The sequence below is a fragment of the Pristiophorus japonicus genome, chromosome 15, assembly GCF_044704955.1.
Source record: "Pristiophorus japonicus isolate sPriJap1 chromosome 15, sPriJap1.hap1, whole genome shotgun sequence".
Classification (NCBI taxonomy): Eukaryota; Metazoa; Chordata; class Chondrichthyes; family Pristiophoridae; genus Pristiophorus; species Pristiophorus japonicus.
Window position 1 is genome coordinate 4,755,941 of NC_091991.1, and position 24,670 is coordinate 4,780,610.

Sequence of the window (24,670 nt, forward strand, 5' to 3'; positions counted from 1 at the left end):
AGAATACAAGAGAGCAGGGGGGGGGTTATGCTTGAACTGTATAAAACACTGGTTAGGCCACAGCTGGAGTACTGTGTGCAGTTCTGGTCACCGCATTACAGGAAGGACGTGATTGCACTGGAGAGGGTGCAGAGGAAATCTATGAGGATGTTGCCGGGAGTGGTGAATCTTAGCTATGAGGACAAATTGGATAGGCTGGGTTTGTTTTCCTTGAAACGGAGGAGGCTGAGGTGTATAAAATTATGAGGGGCCTAGATATAGTAGCTAGAAAGGGCCTATTTCCCTTAGCAGAGGGGTCAACAACCAGGGGCATAAATTTAAAGTAATTGGTAGAAGATTTAGAGGGGATTGGAGGAGAAATTTCTTCACCCAGAGGGTGATGGGGGTCTGGAACTCACTGCCTGAAAGGGTGGTAGAGACAGAAACCCTCACCACATTTAAAAAGTACTTGCACTTGAAATGCTGTAACCTACAGGGCTACAGACCAAGAGCTGGAAAGTGCTGGATAGCCTCCTTCCGTGCTGGAAACGTCTATGATTCTATGATTACGGTCCAAGTGTCCATAACCATTCAGCTGCATTTGTTAAATACTTAACCAGTCACAAGTCCCAATATTTAAAATTATGAAAGGTTCGATAGGGTTGACGTAGGGAAGATATTTCCAATCATGGAGAGGCCAAAGCTCGGGGTGATAAATATAAGATAGTCACCAATAAATTCAATGGGGAATTCAGGAGAAACTTGTTTACCCAGAGAGTGGAACTCGCTACCACAGGGAGTGGTTGAGGCGAATAGTAGCGACGCATTTAAGGGGAGGCTCGATGAGGGAGAAAGAAATAGAAGGATATGCTGATAGGGTGAGATAAAGTGTGGGAGGAGGCTCGTGTGGAGCAGTTGGACTAAATGGTCTGTTCACATGCTGTACATTCTATGCAATCTGAAATGATTGTAGGTCGTGTGTGACAAAGCTCGCTGCTAAGCTCACTTGTGCCACACAGTGGCGAACGTTTGGTACTACACACAAATTATTGCCATCAGACCTCCTCCATCTTAGGCGGTCCCGCAAATTGAGGATGACTCGCTTCCACACCAAAAAGAGTTGCGTTCAATGACTTCACAGGTGTTTCAATGAAGGACCTAATATTCCAGATCCTGCACTACATGTTGAAGGGTGGAAGATGCCAGTGCGTGGATTTTTTTAACATGGGGTGACCGTTGCACATCAGCCACCACACGGGCTTGACAGAGCGAGGTCTTGGTCCAGTGGCAAGGGTTAACCAGAACGACTGGAGACCTGCTCTGCTGCACGGACCTCGTGCACACACATATCGCACAGTGTGGGCTGGGCCCGTGCTGCCCCTGGGCCCTCGCCTCCCCTGGGCCCCGATCACGTCGCTCTGCAATCTCTCGCCGCTCCTGCTGTACCTGCCCACGCTCCAATCACCGACCTGGGTTATGGTGATGTCTCAATCCAGTCGCCCTCTTCACAGCCGTCGCCCTCCTGCATCAGCTCGCGCTGCTCCCGGGAGCGCTTCCAGGGGCCGCTCGCCTTATATGGCCCCGAGCTGCCGCTGGTGTTTCCTCGCAGGTTGGGGCTGCCTCGCTGACCAGACCGACCCGGCTCATCCACATTGGGAACGTCAGCCTAGATTTATTGTGCTCAAGTTCCTGGGGTGGGACTTGAACCCACAACCTTCCAAAACCCAATTGTCTCTCGCACATTTGACTTGAGCAAGTTTGCACAGGCCCACTGTACCACACTGCACATTACTTACACACGCCCGTCATAGATCCTTACTTACCGCTTCTGTGTGAATTGGATGAACCGCAAAAAGCAGAGAGGCGATCAGGCTGGATCTCTTGTCCAGGAACAGCTGGCAGACTTTGAGATATATTACGCAGACCACCGCGTGCAGAACAAGATTCAAGAGGTGGTAGAAAGCAGAATTCAGTTCACTGAACAGGTAGTTTAATCGAAAGGTGAGCACTGTGAGCGGTCGATAGGATTTGTGGCTCCTTTCCTGCAAAGGAAAACAAACACTCAGTTTTAGATTGTCAACTTGAAAGCCTATGCATGACTAGCACCATTAAAAAATCTTTTTTTTATTTCTCCGTTCAGAAACAGCTTTAAAATAACAGTGAAACAATAAATCAATCAATTCATTCACCTCAGAAAATTCTGAGCTAGCTAAGACTCAGCCTGATTCGCAATAACTTATTTGAATTGCAATCTTAATTTTGCCAATAAATTGTTCTATCTAAATCATTTTATCACAAGAACACCCCTGCTGTACTTTGAATTGTGCCATGGGATCTTTTATACCATCTGAGGGGACAGATGTCTCATTCAAAAGATGGCACCTCTGACAGTGCAGCACTCCCTCAGCACTGCCCCTCCAACAGTGCAGCACTCCCTCAGCACTGCCCCTCCAACAGTGCAGCACTCCCTCAGCACTGCCCCTCCGACAGTGCAGCACTCCCTCAGCACTGCCCCTCCGACAGTGCAGCACTCCCTCAGCACTGCCCCTCCGACAGTGCAGCACTCCCTCAGCACTGCCCCTCCGACAGTGCAGCACTCCCTCAGCACTGCCCCTCCGACAGTGCAGCACTCCCTCAGCACCGCACTGGGAGTGTCAGCCTGGATTTCTGTGCTCAAGTCCCTGGAGTGGGTCTTGTAACCATAACCTTCTGACTCAGAGGCACAAATGCTACCCACCCACTGAGTCACGGTTGACAAGGTAATACTCATTGTTCCTACAGTACAATAATAAAACCCAAGTCGCACAAATCTGGATCGTTGGGCTCAAGTTTCGGACTCCTGCAAGAACGGCGCACATCGGAGAGGCCCGCCTAATTTGTAGAACAGAAATTGCGCCGAATACTTGCCTCGCGATTCTCCGGTATCTGTCGGCCCGTTTCCAGCTCGGCGCGGCGCGGCAGGAGCTGCTGGGAGCGGAGCTACAGCCCTGCGCCAAAAACAGTGCCGGGAGCTGCGCGCATGTGCAGTATCTCCCGGCCCTCTCAGCGCGGCCCGTCTCCAGGGCGACGACCCTACCCCAGGCCGAAGGGATGTCGCCCCTATCCTGGGCCGAGTGGCCTGACGCATCTTACCTCGTCGGCGGGGCCTGCCCGGCCTCTCGCTGGGGACAGGCCCCGCCCAAAGAGTCGACGGCGGCAACCCGGCATCGGCTGCGTGTGGGCCCCGCCCGAAGTCCTCGCCAGGGCCCGTTCAGCTTCTTCTCTCTTTCCCCCCTCCCCCCATTCATCTTCTTCCCCCTCTCCCCCCTCCCCCTCTCTCCTCCCTCCCCCCCCCCCATTCATCATCTTCCCCCCTCCCTCTCTCCTCTCCCCCTCCCCTCCCCCCCCATTCATCTTCTTCCCCCTCTCCCTCCCCCCCATTCATCTTCTTTCCCCCCTCCCTCTCTCCTCTCTCCCCACTCCACTCCTCTCCCCTCCACCTCTCCTCTCCTCTCCCCCTCTCTCTCCTCCCCCCCTCCCCCTCTCTCTCCTCCCCCCCTCCCCCTCTCTCTCCTCCCCCCTCTCCCTCTCTCTCCTCCCCCCTCTCCCTCTCTCCTCCCCCCCTCCCCCTCTCTCTCCTCCCCCCCTCCCCCTCTCTCTCCTCCCCCCCTCCCCCTCTCTCTCCTCCCCCCCCTCCCCCTCTCTCTCCTCCCCCCCCTCCCCCTCTCTCTCCTCCCCCCCCTCCCCCTCTCTCTCCTCCCCCCCCTCCCCCTCTCTCTCCTCCCCCCCTCCCCCTCTCCCCCCCCTCCCCCTCTCCCCCTCTCTCTCCTCCCCCCCTCCCCCTCTCTCTCCTCCCCCCCTCCCCCTCTCTCTCCTCCCCCCCTCCCCCTCTCTCTCCTCCCCCCCTCCCCCTCTCTCTCCTCCCCCCCTCCCCCTCTCTCTCCTCCCCTCTCCCCTCTCTCCTCCCCCCCCCCCTTCCCCTCTCTTCTCTCCGGTGCTGCAGTAGGTGAGTAGAAATAATTTTTTATTTATTGAGTGATTTTTAAAATTTTGTTTGATTGATTTATTGGTTGATTTATTGATCATTTATTATTGATGATGGTTCTTTATTTGTAAAAGTGTTTAATGTTTGTAAACCCCTCCTCCATCTCTCATTCTCTACGCCTGATTTATAAGTGTTGGCAAGGTTTTTCTGTGTACACAAAAGTTTACACTTACTCCATTCTAAGTTAGTTTGGAGTAAGTTTTCGCTGCCTAAACTTGCAAAACAGGCGTAAGTGGCTGGACACGCCCCCTTTTGAAAAAAAAAATCTGTTCTAAAATGAAACTATTCTAACTCACTCGAACTGGAGCAAACTAAATGCCAAGAATTGCAATTTCTAAGATGCTCCATTCTCAACTAGTTGCTCCAAAAAAAAAGGAGCAACTCAGGCCGAAACTTGAGCCCATTGAGTGTGTGTAGATGTCCTGTACAAATCTGTAACATTCTACAAACTACCAGCCAGGGGCTGAGTGACATTTGTAAAAAAGTCAGAACAAAAGGAGCTCCTTCACTTTCTGGTTTCCTGTCTGTGCGAATTCTGCATTGTGATTGGCTGTTTGCTTAGACAGCTTGTTAACGTCTCATTCAAAAGACGGCACCTCCGATTTGTTAAGCTTCTTTATTTTCCAGGCAGCACTCCCTCAGCTATGGAATTTCCATTGCACCGCACATCGCAAAAGCCAAGTTTCTCGCCACAGAGATGGCGAGATCTTTGTGGGAAGCTTTCTTCGGGGTCAGCGGCAAACGCCTTTGCTTCACCGCTGACTGCAGATTACAGGCCGTTGTGTCTTTCGCCTGTGCCCTCGTGTGCTTCTTCAATCTCTGCAAAGTTGAATCCAATTTGTTAAGCTGTTTTATTTCCCAGGCAGCAAGTGAACACACACTCACTTAATTCAATGAGCATAACTTGCCTTTGTGGGATAATACAAAATAACGACTCTGATACGCTTCCAAACATGGATTGTCTTGCTTGATTTAAATAAAATAACTTGTAACTACGAGCTGCCTGGGAACCTGCTTACAACCTTTGCTGCCCCTGATTGGTACAGAGACGATTCACTCGGCTGATTCCGGAGATGAGGGGGTTACCTTATGATGATAGATTGAGTAGACTGGGTCTTTACTCGTTGGTGTTCAGAAGGATGAGGGGTGATCTTATAGAAACATTTAAAATAATGAAAGGGATAGACAAGATAGAGGCAGAGAGGTTGTTTCCACTGGTCGGGGAGACTAGAACTAGGGGGCACAGCCTCAAAATACAGGGGGAGCCAATTTAAAACCGAGTTGAGAAGGAATTTCTTCTCCCAGAGGGTTGTGAATCTGTGGAATTCTCTGCCCAAGGAAGCAGTTGAGGCTAGCTCATTGAATGTATTCAAGTCACAGATAGATAGATTTTTAACCAATAAGGGAATTAAGGGTTACGGGGAGCGGACGGGTAATTGGAGCTGAGTCCACGGCCAGATCAGCCATGATCTTGTTGAATGGCGGAGCAGGCTCGAGGGGCTAGATGGCCTACTCCTGTTCCTAATTCTTATGTTCGTACGATCATCGTCATAGCTTTCGGTTTAAAAACCTGACTGCCTGTACGTGTCTGTCCCTGTGTTTTTTAATCTCCCCGTGTTCACAATCCACGGGTAAGGCCTTTGCTCGACAACCCCTGCTGAGCAACTGGGACCAAGGACCTCCCAACATCATGGGCGTCAGCAAGTTATTGATTACCGAGCCAGACTAATAAATTGCTTGTTATCTGTCTTCAGGCAAACAACTTCAAAGCCTAGCTTATTAATATTTTAACAGCTTTCTCCTCAGTGCCAATTTTTTTAATTAAACTTACGTGAATACACTCTGCTTTAAAACACAGCCCTTAAAATGGAACTTTTTTTTCCCAATTTTTTTTTTCTTCTGTAGAAAAATGTTGACGAGGACCTGGAAGAGGGGACAGAGTGTAGTGTAACAAAATTTTCAGATGACACAAAGATTAGTGGGAAAGCGGGTTGTGTAGAGGACACAGAGAGGCTGCAAAGAGATTTAGATAGGTTTAGCGAATGGGCTAAGGTTTGGCAGATGGAATACAATGTTGGAAAATGTGAGGTCATCCACCTTGGGGGGAAAAAAACAGTAAAAGGGAATATTATTTGAATGGGGAGAAATTACAACATGCTGCGGTGCAGAGGGACCTGGGGGTCCTTGTGCATGAATCCCAAAAAGTTAGTTTGCAGGTGCAGCAGGTAATCAGGAATTGGCCTTCATTGCGAGAAGGATGGAATACAAAAGCAGGGAGGTCCTGCTGCAACTGTACAGGGTATTGGTGAGGCCGCACCTGGAGTACTGCGTGCAGTTTTGGTCATCTTACTTAAGGAAGGATATACTAGCTTTGGAGTGGGTACAGAGACGATTCACTAGGCTGATTCCGGAGATGAGGGGGTTACCTTATGATGATAGATTGAGTAGACTGGGTCTTTGCTCGTTGGAGTTCAGAAGGATGAGGGGTGATCTTATAGAAACATTTAAAATAATGAAGGGGATAGACAGGATAGAGGCAGAGAGGTTGTTTCCACTGGTCGGGGAGACTAGAACTAGGGGGCACAGCCTCAAAATACCGAGTTAAATTTAAAACCGAGTTGAGAAGGAATTTCTTCTCCCAGAGAGTTGTGAATTTGTGGAATTCTCTGCCCAAGGAAGCAGTTGAGGCTAGCTCATTGAATATATTCAAATCACAGATAGATAGATTTTTAACCAATAAGGAAATTAAGGGTTATGGGGAGCGGGCGGGTAAGTGGAGCTGAGTCCACGGCCAGATCAGCCATAGTCTTGTTGAGTGGTGGAGCAGGCTCGAGGGGCTGGGTGGCTTACTCCTGTTCCTAATTCTTACGTTCTTATGTTCGTTTTAATGTTGGGGAAGTCCAGAACCAGGGGTCACAGTCTAAGGATAAGGGGTAAACCATTTAGGACCGAGATGACGAGAAACTTCTTCACCGAGAGTGGTGAACCTGTGGAATTCTCTACCACAGAAAGTTGTTGAGGCCAATTCACTAAATATATTCAAAAAGGAGTTAGATGTAGTCCTTACTACTAGGAGGATCAAGGAGTATGGCGAGAAAGCAGGAAATGAGTACTGAAGTTGTATGTTCAGCCATGAACTCATTGAATGGCGGTGCAGGCTCGAAGGGCCGAATGGCCTACTCCTGCACCTATTTTCTATGTTTCTATGTTTCTATGTTTCTAAAACGTGACTCCTGTGTGTGAAGAAGCATTTTCTAAACTCCCCTTTAATTCCTTTTCTGATTATTTTAATATTGTGCCCATTTATTCCCAACTTCGCAAGCAAAGGAAATAATCTATCGCTGCTTACCTAATCATAAGCTCTTCATAATCGTGAAGATTTCTATCAGGTCACCCTTTGCCAGCTCTAGCTGCTCAAGTTCCTCTTCATAACTTTAACCCCTCATCTCTGGTAACATACTACTGAATCTAAATTGCATCTTATCCACTGCTTTTAGATCCTTCCTGTAATGTATTTGCTTCATGGGTTCTTTGCTTAAGAATTCAGAGCAACACATTGCTATTAAGAACTAGTTGGTTTATTAGCAAAGGTTTAACAATCACACTACACATTACCAGTTCATCCACCAGGCTCACAACCACCTGCCCCATTGTGGATGACCTAGACCCAAGTGACTGGGGTTTTATTGAGTCTTGTGAACATCACGTGACTGGCTGAATGGCGACAGATTAGGAAAAGGGGAGGTGCAACGAGACCTGGGTGTCATGGTACATCAGTCATTGAAAGTTGGCATGCAGGTACAGCAGGCGGTGAAGAAGGCAAATGGCATGTTCGACTTCATAGCGAGAGGATTTGAGTATAGGAGCAGGGAGGTCCTTACTGCAGTTGTACAGGGCCTTGGTGAGGCCACATCTTCAATATTGTGTACAGTTTTGGTCTCCTAATCTGAGGAAGGACATTCTTGCTATTGAGGGAGTGCTGCGAAGGTTCACCAGATTGATTCCCGGGATGGCAGGACTGACATATGAAGAAAGACTGGATCAACTGGGCCTTTATACATTGGAGTTTAGAAGAATGAGAGAGGATCTCACAGAAACATATAAGATTCTGATGGGACTGGGCAGGTTAGATGCAGAAGGAATGTTCCCGATGTTGGGGAAGTCCAGAACCAGGGGTCACAGTCTAAGGATAAGGGGTAAGCCATTTAGGACCGAGATGAGGAGAAACTCTTCACCCAGAGAGTGGTGAACCTGTGGAATTCCCTACCACAGAGAGTTGTTGAGGCCAATTCACTAAATATATTCATGAGGGAGTTAGATATGGCCCTTACGGCCAAAGGAATCAAGGGGTATGGAGAGAAAGCAGGAAAGGGGTACTGAGGTGAATGATGGTGCAGGCTCGAAGGGCCGAATGGCCTCCTCCTGCACCTATTTTCTATGGGCTCAAGTTTCCGCCCTCTGTAAAAACGGGGCATCTCCATAAGGTGCGGCGACTTTCTGGAATAAAAAGGGGGCCGAAAACTTATCTTGTGATTCTCCGAGCTCCTCAGGACGTCTTCGGCCTCGGCGTGGCGTGGCGCGGCACAAGGGGTCGGGAGCGGAGCCAGGTCCCGGCGCTGAAAACAGTGCCGGGACCTCTGCACATGCGCGCTAGAGTGTGCGCACATGTGCAGTAACTCCTCGTAGCCCGAATCTCTGCGACGCCGAAGCACACTGGCCCTCGCCCTGGCCGAATGGGCTCTCTGCGCGAAATCGCGACTCGGGGTCCCTCCCACCCGTTCAGCTCCTCCCCCCCCCCCCCCACTCCCTCCCGTTCAGCCTCCCCACCCCCCACTCCCTCCCGTTCAGCCTCCCCACCCCCCACTCCCTCCCGTTCAGCCTCCCCACCGCTCTCTCCCGTTCAGCCCTTCCCCCTCTCTCTGCCCCTCCCCCCCCGCCTCCTCCCTCCCGCTGACAAAAACACAGAGACACTGACGGAGACAGAGAGAGAGAGAGACACTGACAGAGACAGACACACACTGGGGGGGGGGGGGGCATCCACACTATTGGAGGGCTCCTGGTGCTGCATTAGGTGAGTAGAAACTTAATTTTTTATCTGATTGATTTATTGATTGATTTATTTATCATTTATTATTGATGATATTTGTTTGTAAAAGTGAAATGTTTAATGTTTGTAAACTTTCCTCCTCCCACCCACCGTTCCCTACACCTGATTTATAAGTGTAGGCAAGGTTTTTCTGAGCGTACAAAAATCTACACTTACTCCATTCTAAGTTAGTTTGGACTAAGTTTTCACTGCCTAAACTTGCAAAACAGGCATAAGTGGTTGAAAAAAACAACTGTTCTAAAATGAAACTATTCTAACTCACTACAATTGGAGCAAACTAAAGGCTGAGAATTGCGATTTCTAAGATACTCCATTCTAAACTAGTTGCTCCAAAAAAATAGGAGCAACTCAGGCCGAAACTTGAGCCCTATGTTTCTATGTAAACCACTCACAATGCAACAGCTCTACAAACCTGTGAACATAGTCACAGGTGCATACATTACACTTCCCAAAATGGAAGTGTCAAAAACTGTACATAGTAATATAAATGCGGCCTAAGGCCTTGTATACAAATGCTTTGTACCTCTAGATACAAAATTAAGGATTTCCTTTTGTTCCTTGAGCCCCAGGTGTTTTTTTTTAAATGTTTGCAAACCTCATATATTCTGGTCAGTAGAGATGTGTCCCGAACACAATATTGGAGGCACTTGCTTTAAAAGGAACAAGAATGTTCGAGAATGCTTTTCATATATCGGTACCTCCTAGTCATTGAATCATAGAAGTTTACAGCACAGTACATCGTGTCTGCTCTGGCCGAAAACAGCTACCCAGCCTAATCCTACTTTCCAGCTCTGGGTCCGTAGCCCTGTAGGTTACAACACTTCAGATACACATCCAGGTACTTTTTAAATGTGGTGAGGGTTTCTGCCTCTACCACCCTTTCAGGCCGTGAGTTCCAGACCCCCACCACCCCTCTGGGTGAAAAAAGTTCTCAACTCCTCTCTAATCCTTCTACCAATTACTTTATATAATAACAACCTTTTTTTTTTTAAAATAGTGCCTTTAATGTAGTAAAACGTCCCAAGGCAGTGTTACAGACAAAACAGATAAATTTGACACCGAGCCACAAAAGAAGAAATTAAGGCAGATGACCAAAAGCTTGGTCAAAGAGGTAGGATTTAAGAGAGGCGGAGTGGTTTAGGGAGGGAGTTCCAGAGCTTAGGGCCCAAACATCTGAAGGCACGGCCATCGATAGTTGAGCAGTTATAGGGCTCAATTTTCCCCAATTATCTGCCCCATTTTTGGCGTGCACTGTTCTTTGTGGAGTAAATTAAAATCTCCAAGTTTCCCCAAAGTTTCTGCACTAGTGTAATTTTTTTGGCTATGATTTTTTTTTACCTCATTGGGGGCGTAACCTGCCACCCGAGCCAATTCTGGCCACTTAAGCAAGTTTCGCCAGCTCCGATTTACTCCAATTTGTCTTAGGATGGCGTATGTGACCACTATGGAAAAATCTTCTGGGCAGTTAAAATCGGTGCAGGTATGAGAATCAGCACAGCAGATACAGTTCCACGGCCCGGACAGCAGCAGCAGCAGAGAGGTGGGGGGGGGGGGCGGCTGGGAGAGGCCTGCGGTCCAGGGCTAGCAGCGGCAACCGGCACTGGCAGAGGAGGGAAGCCTTTCGGCCAGAGTAGGAACAGCACCAGGAGAGGGGGATATAGACTTTTGGCATTAACACTTTAATGATTTAATGCTGGAATGCAGCTGCAATGTGCAAGGTTCCTGTGCAGGTTGCTGTGAGCTGTCAGAATGTGTTGTATGTTTCATTTTCCAGCCTCAGCCCGCAGTGTGTCCCTCGTTACCCTGGCAACCTAATCTTTTTGGCGCAGATCTTAGGCTCCACCCCCAAAGCTAAAGGACAGGCTAGACGGCGCCAAAATCAACAATTCGAACGGGAAAAGTTGGATGATTCTTTTTGGCGTAGTTGGGCCCAAAAAAAACGGGCGTAACTCTTCAAGTACGGCAAAAAACGGCTTTGGGGAAAATAGCACATAATGAGAGATGTTCCAAAGGACAGAATTAGAGAAGCGCAGACATCTTGCGGGGTTGTGAGGCTGAAAGATTACAGAGATAGGGAGGGGCGAGGCCATGGAGTGATTTGTAAACAAGGATGAGAATTTTGAAATCAAGTTGTTTAACCGGGAGCCAATGTAGGTCAGCGAGCACAGGGGGTGATGGGTGAGCGAGACTCGTGCGAGTTAGGACACAGGGTCAGCGAGCACAGGGGGTGATGGGTGAGCGGGACTTGGTGCGAGTTAGGACACGGGCAGCCGAGTTTTGGATGACCTCAAGTTTATGTAGTTTAGAACGAGGAAGGCCGGCCAGGAGTGAGTTGGAGTAGTCAAGTCGAGAGATAACAAAGGCATGGATGAGGGTTTCAGCAGTAGAAGAGCTGAGGCAGGGGCAGAGGTGGGCGGTGTTACGGAGGTAGAAAAAGACGGTTTTAGTTATGCCTCGGATATGTGGCTGGAAACTCATTTCAGGGTCAAATACCGACACCTAGGTTGCGAACAGTCTTGTTCACCCTCAGATTGATGCTAGGGAGAGGGATGGAGTCAGTGGTTAGGGAACGCAGTTTTTGGCGGGGACCAAAGATAATGGCTTCGGTCTTCCCAATATTTAATTGGAAAAAATTTCTGCTCATCCAGTACTGGATGTCGGACAAGCAGTCTGACAATTTAGATACCAAGCAGGGGTCGACAGAAGTGGTGGAGAGGTAGAGCTGGGTGTTGTCAGCGTACATGTGGAAAGTGACCCCGTGTTTTCGGATGATATCGCCAAGGGGCAGCATATAGATGAGAAATAGGAGGGGGATCAAGGATAGATCCTTGGGGGACACCAGAGGTAACGATGCGGGGGTGGGAAGAGAAGCCATTGCAGGAGATTCTCTGGCTACGATTACAGATAAGAATACATAAGAACATAAGAATTAGGAACAGGAGTAGGCCATCTAGCCCCTCGAGCCTGCTCCGCCATTCAACAAGATCATGGCTGATCTGGCCGTGGACTCAGCTCCACTTACCCGCCCGCTCCCCGTAACCCTTAATTCCCTTATTGGTTAAAAATCTATCTATCTGTGACTTGAATACATTCAATGAGCTAGCCTCAACTGCTTCCTTGGGCAGAGAATTCCACAGATTCACAACCCTCTGGGAGAAGAAATTCCTTCTCAACTCGGTTTTAAATTGGCTCCCCTGTATTTTGAGGCTGTGCCCCCTAGTTCTAGTCTCCCCGACCAGTGGAAACAACCTCTCTGCCTCTATCTTGTCTATCCCTTTCATTATTTTAAATGTTTCTATAAGATCACCCCTCATCTTTCTGAACTCCAACGAGTAAAGACCCAGTCTACTCAATCTATCATCATAAGGTAACCCTCTCATCTCCGGAATCAGCCGAGTGAATCATCTCTGTACCCCCTCCAAAGCTAGTAAGGTGCCCAAAACTGCATGCAGTACTCCAGGTGCGGCCTCACCAATACCCTGTACAGTTGCAGCAGGACCTCCCTGCTTTTGTACTCCATCCCTCTCGCAATGAAGGCCAACATTCCATTTGCCTTCCTGATTGTCTGCTGCACCTGCAACTAACTTTTTGGGATTCATGCACAAGGATCCCCCAGGTCCCTCTGCACTGCAGCATGTTGTAATTTCTCCCCATTCAAATAATATGCCCTTTTACTGTTTTTTTTCCCCCAAGGTGGATGACCTCACATTTTCCAACATTGTATTCCATTCCATCTGTCAAACCTTAGCCTATTTAAATCTCTTTGCAGCCTTCTCTGTGTCCTCTGCACAACCCGCTTTCCCACTAATCTTTGTGTCGTCTGCAAATTTTGTTACACTACACTCTGTCCCCTCTTCCAGGTCATTTATGTATATTGTAAACAGTTGTGGTCCCAGCACCGATCCCTGTGGCACACCACTAACCACCGATTTCCAACCCAAAAAGGACCCATTTATCCCGACTCTCTGCTTTCTGTTAGCCAGCCAATTCTCGATCCATGCTAATACATTTCCTCTGACTCCGCATACCTTTATCTTCTGCAGTAACCTTTTGTGTGGCACCTTATCAAATGCCTTTTGGAAATCTAAATACACCACATCCATCATGCTCGTTATATCCTCAAAGAATTCCAGTAAGTTAGTTAAACATGATTTTCTTTTCATGAATCCATGTTGCGTCTGCTTGATTGCACTATTCCTATCTAGATGTCCCACTATTTCTTCCTTAATGATAGCTTCAAGCATTTTCCCCACTACAGATGTTAAACTAACCGGCATTTAGTTACCTGCCTTTTGTCTGACCCCTTTTTTTTTAAACAGAGGCGTTACATTAGCTGCTTTCCAATCTGCTGGTACCTCCCCAGAGTCCAGAGAATTTTGGTAGATTATAACGAATGCATCTGCTATAACTTCCGCCATCTCTTTTAATACCCTGGGATGCATTTCATCAGGACCAGGGGACTTGTCTACCTTGAGTCCCATTAGCCTGTCCAGCACTACACCCCTAGTAATAGTGATTGTCTCAAGGTCCTCCCTTCCAACATTCCTGTGAAGAGCAATTTTTGGCATGGTTTTTGTGTCTTCCACTGTGAAGACCGAAGCAAAATAATTGTTTAAGGTCTCAGCCATTTCCACATTTCCCATTATTAAATCCCCCTTCTCATCTTCGAAGGGACCAACATTTACTTTCGTCACTCTTTTCCATTTTATATATCGGTAAAAGCTTTTACTATCTGTTTTTATGTTTTGCGCAAGTTTACTTTCGTAATCTATCTTTCCTTTCTTTATTGTTTTCTTAGTAATTCTTTGCTGTCGTTTAAAATTTTCCCAATCTTCTAGTTTCCCACTAAACTTGGCCACCTTATACGCATCGGTTTTTAATTTGATAATGGAACCAGGCGAGTGCAGTCCCATCCAGCTGGACGATGGTGGAGAGGCGTTGGAGGAGGATGGAGTGGTCAAAGGCTGCAGACAGGTTGAGGAGGATGAGGAGGGATAGTTTACCTTTGTCACAGTCAAAAAGGATGCCATTTGTGACTTTGATGAGAGCTGTTTTGGTACTGTGGCAGGGGTGGAAACCAGATTGAAGGGATTCAAACATTGAATTCCGGGAAAGATGGTCACGGATTTGGGAGGCAACAACATGCTCACGTACTTTGCACAGGAAAGGGAGGTTGGAGATGGGTCGATAGCGAGTGAGCAAAGTGGGGTCAAGGGTTGGTTTTTGAGGGAGAGGGGAATGGTACCGGAGGAGAGAGAACTGTTAACAATGTCGGCTAACATGGGAGTCAAAAAAGGAAGTTGGGTGCTCAACAGTTTAGTGGGAATAGGGTCAAGGGAGCAGGAAGCGGGTCTCATGGACAAGATGAGTTTGGAAAGATCAAGAGAGGAGATCAGAGAGAAACTGGAGAAAGATGTGAGTTTAGGGCTAGGGCTGGGGGGGACCTCAGGTGAAGTTTGGCCCGGTGGGCTAGGGAAAGGAATGGAACACTCTGAGGCAGCTGATTGGTTATTGATCCCTTTGGTAAGGGAAATAGGTCCTTCCTATCCACTCTATCTAAGCCCCTCATAATTTTATACACCTCAATTACATCTCCCCTCAGCCTCCGCTGTTCCATAAAAAACTCTAGCCTCTCCAATCTTTCCTCATAGCTAAATTTTCACGGAGGGATTTGAACAAAAGTTTGAGTTTTAAATTTGAGGCGCTGCCAGACCAGGAGACAACGTAGGTCAGCGAGCACCATGGTGATGGGGTGAACGAGGGGGACTGCGAGGTAGCAGAGTTTTGGATCAGCTCAAGTATACGGAGGGTGGAAGATGGGAGGCCGGCCAGGAGAGCGTTGCAATAGTCAAGTCAAGAGGTAACAAAAGCATGGATGAAATCCTATAGATTGTTTTGTACATAATATAAGCTCAGATAATATTACATCAGGTGGACGTAAAAGATCCCACGGCACTATTTCGAAGAGCAAGGGGAGTTCTCCCCGGTGTCCTGGCCAATATTTATCGCTCAATCAACATAAACAAAAACAGATTATCTGGTCATTATCAGATTGCTGTTTCTGGAAGCTTGCTGTATGCAAATTGGCTGCCGCATTTCCTATATTACAACAGTGACTACACTTCGAAAAAGTACTTCATTGGTTGTAAAACGCTTTGAAACATCCAGTGATCTTTATTTCTTTTACAGGATTTCTGGTTGATTTTGAGAGAACATAAGAAATAGGAGGAGTCGGCCATTCGGCCCCTCAAGCCTGCTCCACCATTCAATAAGATCATGGCTGATCTTCGACCTCAACTTCACTTTCATGCACTATCCCCATATCCCTTGATTCTAGGAGTCTGAGATTTGAATAAGGTAATGAAAAAATGATGACCAGCCATCCACTTAACGTCTGCATTGTAAAAGTTGGTTCCCAGGATGGCAGGACTGACATATGAAGAAAGACTGGATCGAGTAGGCTTATATTCACTGGAATTTAGAAGAATGAGAGGGGATCTCATAGAAACATATAAAGTTCTGACGGGATTGGACAGGTTAGATGCAGGAAGAATGTTCCCGATGTTGGAGAAGTCCAGAACCAGGGGTCACAGTCTAAGGATAAGGGGTAAGCCATTTAGGACCGAGATGAGGATAGGTCCAAGTCAGCATGGATTTGTGAAAGAGAAATCATGCTTGACAAATCTTCTGGAATTTTTTGAGGATGTTTCCAGTAGAGTAGACAAGGGAGAACCAGTTGATGTGGTATATTTGGACTTTCAGAAGGCTTTCGACAAGGTCCCACACAAGAGATTAATGTGCAAAGTTAAAGCACATGGGATTGGGGGTAGTGTGCTGACGTGGATTGAGAACTGGCTGTCGGACAGGAAGCAAAGAGTAGGAGTAAATGGGTACTTTTCAGAATGGCAGGCAGTGACTAGTGGGGTACCGCAAGGTTCTGTGCTGGGGCCCCAGCTGTTTACATTGTACATTAATGATTTGGACGAGGGGATTAAATGTAGTATCTCCAAATTTGCGGATGACACTAAGTTGGGTGGCAGTGTGAGCTGCGAGGAGGATGCTATGAGGCTGCAGAGTGACTTGGATAGGTTAGGTGAGTGGGCAAATGCATGGCAGATGAAGTATAATGTGGATAAATGTGAGGTTATCCACTTTGGTGGTAAAAACAGAGAGACAGACTATTATCTGAATGGTGACAGATTAGGAAAAGAGGAGGTGCAACGAGACCTGGGTGTCATGGTACATCAGTCATTGAAGGTTGGCATGCAGGTACAGCAGGCGGTTAAGAAAGCAAATGGCATGTTGGCCTTCATAGCGAGGGGATTTGAGTACAGGTGCAGGGAGGTGTTGCTACAGTTGTACAGGGCCTTGGTGAGGCCACACCTGGAGTATTGTGTACAGTTTTGGTCTCCTAACCTGAGGAAGGACATTCTTGCTATTGAGGGAGTGCAGCGAAGGTTCACCAGACTGATTCCCGGGATGGCGGGACATATCAAGAAAGACTGGATCAACTGGGCTTGTATTGACTGGAGTTCAGAAGAATGAGAGGGGATCTCATAGAAACGTTTAAAATTCTGATGGGTTTAGACAGGTTAGATGCAGGAAGAATGTTCCCAATGGTGGGGAAGTCCAGAACCAGGAGACACAGTCTAAGGATAAGGGGTAAGCCATTTAGGACCGAGATGAGGAGAAACTTCTTCACCCAGAGAGTGGTGAACCTGTGGAATTCTCTACCACAGAAAGTTGTTGAGGCCAATTCACTAAATATATTCAAAAAGGAGTTAGATGTAGTCCTTACTACTCGGGGGAATCAAGGGGTATGGTGAGAAAGCAGGAATGGGGTACTGAAGTTGCACATTCAGCCATGAACTCATTGAATGGCGGTGCAGGCTAGAAAGGCCGAATGGCCTGCTCCTGCACCTATTTTCTATGTTTCTAAACTTTTTCACCCAGAGAATTGTGAACCTGTGGAATTCCCTACCACAGAAAGTTGTTGAGTCCAGTTCGTTGGATATATTTTAAAGGGAGTTAGATGTGGCCCTTATGACTAAAGGGATCAAGGGATATGGAGAGAAAGCAGGAATGGGGTACTGAAGTTGCATGATCGGCCATGATCATATTGAATGGCGGTGCAGGCTCGAAGGGCCAAATGGCCTACTCCTGCACCTACTTTCTATGTTTCTCTGAAGAAAAACTAAAAAGAGAGAAAAATGTCGGAAGGTTAGAATTTCTTTTCAATAAGATCGGATAACGGCAGAAGCGGCATTACCTCGGTCATAGGGGTCCCCCAGAAGTCGTTGCGGAAAAGGTTCTTCAGTGACGTCGAAGGGTGCAGGTCTTTGTTGTCCAGAATGGCCGAAACATCGTCAAAGACGAACCCACAGGAGGTGCTGTTCCAGTAACACGCGACCACTACCCCAGTCAACAGAACAATCTCCTTCCAGCTCACCTCAGCCATTCTCACGGGCTGCTGCGGAAAATTAAAACAAAACAATTTCTTAAATAACATTTCTGTTTCCATCGCCTTGGTAAAATGGAATAAGCGGAACCTGGAATATAAAAGGACCAATCAAACTAAAATTAGCTTTGATAGCTTTCGATTTACATCTCCATTTCGTCTCGATCTACACTGAACTTATCGCCCCCTCAATCTTTTGAGAGACTATTTCTGCACAGTTCTATTTTACACTCATCAAAAATCACCGTAAGTCACCACAAAACGGTGGGCAGGGGACTCCTGCTGTCTACAACGGAGGCAGCATTTTAAAGCCAGCCTCCACCTCTGTGTTCTTCCTCTATGAACAGACTCCTGGGGGATTCCCTGCCTTGTACACACAATGCATATTTGCATTACTCAGGATTAAATATGACATTAATGTACGCAAGAACCCTTTTCAAGTATGTGTGTAGGAATTGGAGGATTTTCTGGAAAGGCCCAATTACTTTATATGGTACAAATGTACAAATTTCACAATATTATTTGGCATGCAAATAATAAATTCTGCACACAAGAGTATTCCGTCACAGATCAGCTCCAGGTACACAGCACACCTTAATAAACCATAAAAGCCGGCAGATCAATGAGTCAATTCACACAAACGAAATGACACATGTGTGACATAGCTCAGGTCCTCCAGAGTTCATTTCAAGTGCTTTAAAAAAAAAAAGTTTGTTGGTCCTACCTCAGCCATGGTGACAGGGAGAGGACTACAACCGGGCTCAGTTGGAAGGAGTGGGGGAAATCATCGGCAAAAGACGAGCAGAGGAGCCGGTGGAGAGGGAAGCGTTGGATTGACTGCACACCCTGCCAGTATTCCCGTGTGGGCATCTCACTGTCATTACCTGGACACTTGTGTTAAGCAAGGAGGAAAAGTTGTCCTTGGGGGAATTTCTTCCCCAGTTGCATTCCTTGGGGGCGAAATTGTCCTGCGCCCGGTTTGGGGCGCATAATTTGAATGATGTGAAAGTTTAGCGCAGGGCCAGGAAGTGTCGGCCCCGGTGCGGAAATTACCTCATCGAGGCCCAAAAAAAAAATGTGGTGCGATAACCGGGCGCTCGCAACTCTCAGCGTTGCGCTGAGCACATCAGCACGGCGCTAACGCGTCACAACGTCCCTCCCCTTCTTTTAAAAACTCTGCAGCCTCTTTTAGCGATGCCCACTGGGCCACCAGGGAGGGTGTGGGCCGGGCCAGCAGCCTGGCACCGAGAGGGAGTACCAGGCTGGAGTGTTGGACTGAAAAGTCGGCCGGCAGAAAAAAGATGGCAGCCGCGGCGCTCCCACGTCCCCTTTAAGGGCGGCCGGGGCACCTCAGCCGCCACAGCTTCTCGTCCCAAGAAGCTGTCAGTAGCATCGCCCCACACCGTCCGCGCATCCCCCGGGCCAATATCCCGCCCCACCCCACCCACCCCCCCCGGCGGGGCGCAAAGGGCAATGACGTCATCATCGGGCGTGCACCCTTGCGCTAATCGTGGGGCTCGGCGCAAACCACTTTTCGCGCTCGAGCCACAGGGGCAATTCCGGGGGTGACGATCTGGACACACGATGCCCGTGTGTTAGTGCACCTATGCCCTGTTGGAAAGGGGCCTTGCCCATAGCGGCAATTCTGGTCCCCCCCTTGAGGGATTCGGCCAGACTCAAGTATTGACGAGGCTGGTTGAATGGTCAATGGGCAATAATCACCCTCAATCTGCACAAATTGGATTGAGGGCAAATTATTGACCTGGTGAGGAAATTGGCAGAGCAGCAGGAGACAGAGAGTAGGGATCGTGAGAACGCTCAGCGAAGAAGTTCCCAAGGAGAGAGGAATGGTTTAAGGCAGAGGACCATCAGTCAAACTCCTTGGAAGCACGTGCCGATAAGTGGCTATTGTAGGTTAGAAGAACGGCCAAAGATAGTGATGAGAAGGAAAAGCAAGCATTAGAAACAGAGGTTGACATCAGTCCTGTCACAGCAGGCAAAGGCTGTGGTTTGTGGTTTGTGTGTGTCGAAAAATGTGTGGGAATGTATAAAAGTGCTGAGGGCTTAACATTAAGAATGCTATTGAGTGTTTCTACAGCATTTCTTTTGTTTGAAAGTCTTTGATTAAAAATGGGTCTGTACAATGTTTGTTTTTGGTGTCAAACAGCATAGGCGGTTTAAAGTTTGCTAATCGTTTTCTCCACACACACACACGTATATTCTGGAGATCCTGTGAGCTCTGTTTTGGTTTTGATTTATTCCTTGGGCTCACAACCTGGAAATATCACGTAACATTTGGCACTTTGAGTTCTTATCATAGAAACATAGAAAATAGGTGCAGTAGACCATTCGGCCCTTCGAGCCTGCACCGCCATTCAATGAGTTCATGGCTGAACATTCAACTTCAGTACCCAATTCCTGCTTTCTCGCCATACCCCTTGATCCCCCTAGTAGTAAGGACTACATCTAACTCCTTTTTGAATGCGTTTAGTGAATTGGCCTCAACAACTTTCTGTGGTAGAGAATTCCACTCTCTGGGTGAAGTTTCTCCTCATCTCGGTCCTAAATGGCTTACCCCTTATCCTTCCACTGTGACCACTGGTTCTGGACTTCCCCAACATTGGGAACATTCTTCCTGCATCTAACCTGTCTAAACCCATCAGAATTTTAAACGTTTCTATGAGGTCCCCTCTCATTCTTCTGAACTCCAGTCAATACAAGCCCAGTTGATCCAGTCTTTCTTGATATGTCAGTCCCGCCATCCCGGGAATCAGTCTGGTGAACCTTCGCTGCACTCCCTCAATAGGAAGAATGTCCTTCCTCAAGTTAGGAGACCAAAACTTACACAATACACCAGCTGTGGCCTCACCAATGCCCTGTACAACTGTAGTAACACCTCCCTGCCCCTGTACTCAAATCCCCTTGCTATGAAGGCCAACATGCCATTTGCTTTCTTAACCGCCTGCTGTACCTGCATGCCAACCTTCAATGACTGATGTACCATGACACCCAGGTCTCGTTGCACCTCCCCTTTTCCTAATCTGTCACCATTCAGATAATAGTCTGTCTCTCTGTTTTTACCACCAAAGTGGATAACCTCACATTTATCCACATTATACTTCATCTGCCATGCATTTGCCCACTCACCTAACCTATCTAAGTCACTCTGCAGCCTCATAGCATCCTCCTCACAGCTCACACTGCCACACAACTTAGTGTCATCCGCAAATTTGGAGATACTACATTTAATCCCCTCGTCTAAATCATTGATGAGACCAATATTTTAAACTTCTGTCATTTAAATTAAGTTAAAGACACTGGTGTGGATTTATTTTGACTGAAGTTTACTTGTTCACATTACAACAATGACGACATTCCAAAACTACCTCATTGCCTGTAAAGTGCTTTGAGATGTCCAGTGGTCGTGAAAGGCGCTATATAAATGCAAGTCTGTCTTTCTTGTGCAAGTGTGAAAAGCACCAATGAGTTTGTTTTATAAAAAAAAGAGAGAAAATGCAGCTTTGAAGAATTATAAGTTTCAGGGTGGTGTCTTTGCTTTAATTACAGCTTAAATATTGCTATTGCTTCATGTAGTTTAAATTAAAGATGTGTGGTTTTGCTTTAGATCAACGCTTACAAAGTAATGATTTAATTTGGTTACTGCAATTCTGGCACCTGCTGTGGTGACAGACTCCGCCCACACCCCCGCAGGTTTTGACAAGCGAGAAGCAATTTGGAATGAGAGAGGATTTACCTCTGCGCACGGTGAGACACTGCCTCACCACGTTTAGAAAGTACTTGGATGTGTGCTTGAAGAGGGCTATGGACCTAGAGCTGGAAAGTGGGATTAGGCTGGATAGCTCTTTGTGGGCCGGCACTGACACGATGGGCCGTAATGGCCTCCTTCCGTGCTGCAAATTTCTATGATTGCCTTCGACAGGGCTGATCTAGTGAATTCCAGCAGAGGCTGAGAGGAGGCAACATCCCTCAGGGGTGGTTAAAGTCTGAGCCCAAGCTAAGATCGCCCCTGGGACGGGTAGAATGGCAAAGCAGATCAGCTAGCCAAGAAGCTGGAGACTGCCCTGGAACCACCTTACTCGGCCAGGTCACTAAAGTGCAAAGTGAACAACCCCTTTCGGTCCTGCAGGGTGAGGACCCTTGGGTTAAATCAGTCCAGGCGGCCATGGCCCAAAGATGCCTTTAAGCAAAGCCTCAATTTCAAAATTCTCATCAGTTTTCAAATCCCTCCATGGCCTCGCCCCTCCCTATCTCTGTAATCTCCCCCACCCCCCCAGAGATATCTACACTCCTTTAATTCTGCCCTCTTGAGCATCCCTGATTATAATCGCTCCACCATTGGTGGCCGTGCCTTCTGTTGCCTGGGGCCCAAGCTCTGGAACACCCTCCCTAAACCTCTCCGGCTCTTTCCTCCTTCGGGATGCTCCTTAAAACCTACCTCCTCGACCAAACTTTTGGTCACCTGCACTGATTTCTACTTATGCGGCTCGGTGTCAAATATTTCATCTCATAATACTCGTGACCCCCGCCTTGGGCGCTATATAAATACAAGTTGTTGTTGTTGTAACAAAAAAGGCCATTTTTACAGTCTGGGATAACTTGTTATTTTATCAGGGTAAATGGGTGGTCCCGCAGTCACTGCGTAATGAGGTGGTCTGTTGAACCCACACCCCCAGGGGAGCACCAGAAGGGCAAGAGTCTGGCCCAAAGGCGAGTGCAGCAGATGTGGTGGCCTTGTGCGGGTCAGAACGTGAATGCCATTGTTAATGGCTGCCTCATGTGTGCCCAATATTATCCCAGGCCCAGAGTTAAACCGGCCTCAATCCACTTCCTGTGGATAAATTTGCAGACTGATTACACTGGCCCGTTTCAAAGGACTCAGAAGGGTAACCAGTATGTCTTAGTTATTTCAGCAGGTCTGGCAGCATCTGTGGAGAGAAACAGAGTTAACGTTTCAGGTCAATGACCCTTCATCAGAACCTGAAGATCATTGACCTGAAAGGTGAAGGCGGCAAATGGCATGTTGGCCTTCATAGCGAGAGGATTTGAGTATAGGAACAGGGAGGTCTTACTACAGTTGTACAGGGCCTTGGTGAGGCCACACCTTGAATATTGTGTTCAGTTTTGATCGTCTAATCTGAGGAAGGACATTCTTGCTATTGAAGGAGTGCAGCGAAGGTTCACCAGACTGATTCCCGGGATAGCAGGACTGACATATGAAGAAAGACTGGATCGACTAGGCTTATATTCACTGGAGTTTAGAAGAATGAGAGAGGATCTCATAGAAACATATAAAATTCTGACGGGATTGGACAGGTTAGATGCAGGAAGAATGTTCCCGATGTTGGGGAAGTCCAGAACCAGGGGTCACAGTCTAAGGATAAGGGGTAAGCCATTTAGGACCGAGATGAGGGGAAACTTCTTCACCCAGAGAGTTGTGAACCTGTGGAATTCTCTACCACAGAAAGTTTTGAGGCCAGTTCGTTGGACATATTCAAAAGGGAGTTAGATGTGGCCCTTACAGCTAAAGGGATCAAGGGACATGGAGAGAAAGCAGAATGGGGTACTGAGGTTGCATGATCAGCCATGATCATATTGAATGGTGGTGCAGGCTAGACGGGCCGAATGGCCTACTCCTGCACCTATTTTCTATGTTAACTCTGTCTCTCTCTCCACAGACGCTGCCTGACCCGCTGAGATTTCCTGTATTTTCTGTTTTTATTTCAGATTCCAGCCTCCCGCAGTATTTTGCTTTTATCTTGGTTATTGACTTGTTTTTCCAAATGTGTTATGGAGCAAACATCAGAAATTGTAAATTGGCTGGAGAGAAAAAGCAACATTTTAGTCGATGATGGAATAAAGAAGGAGAAAGGGCATAAAATGATTGAGAGTTACGAAGCAACCTTTACTGGAAAAGTGTTGGTGCAGGAAGAGACCCAGCAAGGTGAAGAATTTTAAGACCTCATCTGCAGATATCAAATGTCACAAAGTGATGACGATTTGGTCTGAAGGATGTGTCTCAGAGGCTCAGCTTAAACCCATTCAGGGTCACTTGTTCTCTTCCTAGAGAGTGCTCGAGTGGGGGAATTACCTCCAACAGTAATTGCAAACACTTCTGTCTCGAATATAAAACCAATTTGTTTCTTAAACTGGAATTGATAAATTGATAGGAGTTGCTGTTTCAAGGAGGGGAAGTTTGCCTGAAGATTACAGGAATAATCAAATTTTTTATTTTTAATGCTGAAGTGCCATCCAGGTGATTACATCACCCATAGTTACAACAGTGACTACACTCAAAGTACTTCATTGGCTGTAAAGCGCTTTGAGACATCCAATGGTCGTGAAAGGCGCTATATAAATGCAAGTCTTTCTTTTCTATATAGGTTAGAATGATTAGTGTGGTTTTAATATGTACACTGTATTCTAGTGTTTATTTATGATAATTTGCTCATGTGTAATGATAAAAAAAACACCAAGGACAATCAAAGCTCAAGGTATATAATGTGAATCAGACAGAAATCAGAGTCACGAGCGGGAATGAAAGGTTAATAAAGACATTGATCCCTCGGACATTGTACATTTAAAACAAAAAAAAAGACAGCCTGTGCAGAAATCGCTGCAAAAGCCCCAACACAAGCAAGAAGAACGAAATGGGTAAACTTAATCAATCCTTCATTAAAGGCATTCTGACGAAGGGTCATCGATCGGAAACATTAACTGTTTTTTGTCTCGCCACAGATGCTGCCTGACCAGCATTGTCTGTTTGTATTTCATTAAAGGCTGCTGCCATTAGAAATGGCAGGGAAGGACAAGGCATGTGTGTCTGTGTGAAGTAAGACTTCGAGGCAGTTTGGATGCTGATAAGAGAGGCTTGTGCATTCCAGTCTGGAACGGGCGAGCTCCAAGGACGGACTGTGGGTGGAGGGTTGCACCTACTTTAATCTCCAAGGAAGTTGAGTGACACACACCAAACAGCCAACCGTCCATCATTAATGCCCAGCAACGCTGGTGGTCGAACAAAGTTGATCTTCACCACGACTTTTACTTACACCGCAAGTAGCGAAACATAAAAAGACAACAACAT

At 47.2% G+C, this 24,670-nt stretch overlaps 1 protein-coding gene across 1 annotated transcript in view; it reads right to left on the reverse strand.

Annotated features, from left to right (window-relative positions):
• Positions 1 to 24,670, reverse strand: part of tmtc3 (transmembrane O-mannosyltransferase targeting cadherins 3) — an 86,406-nt gene that overhangs the window by 55,516 nt on the left and 6,220 nt on the right. Inside the window, 2 exon segments of the mRNA XM_070900075.1 lie at positions 1,803 to 2,021; positions 17,380 to 17,580. Of these exon segments, the coding sequence (XP_070756176.1) occupies positions 1,803 to 2,021; positions 17,380 to 17,568 (408 nt within the window). The 5' untranslated portion in view covers positions 17,569 to 17,580.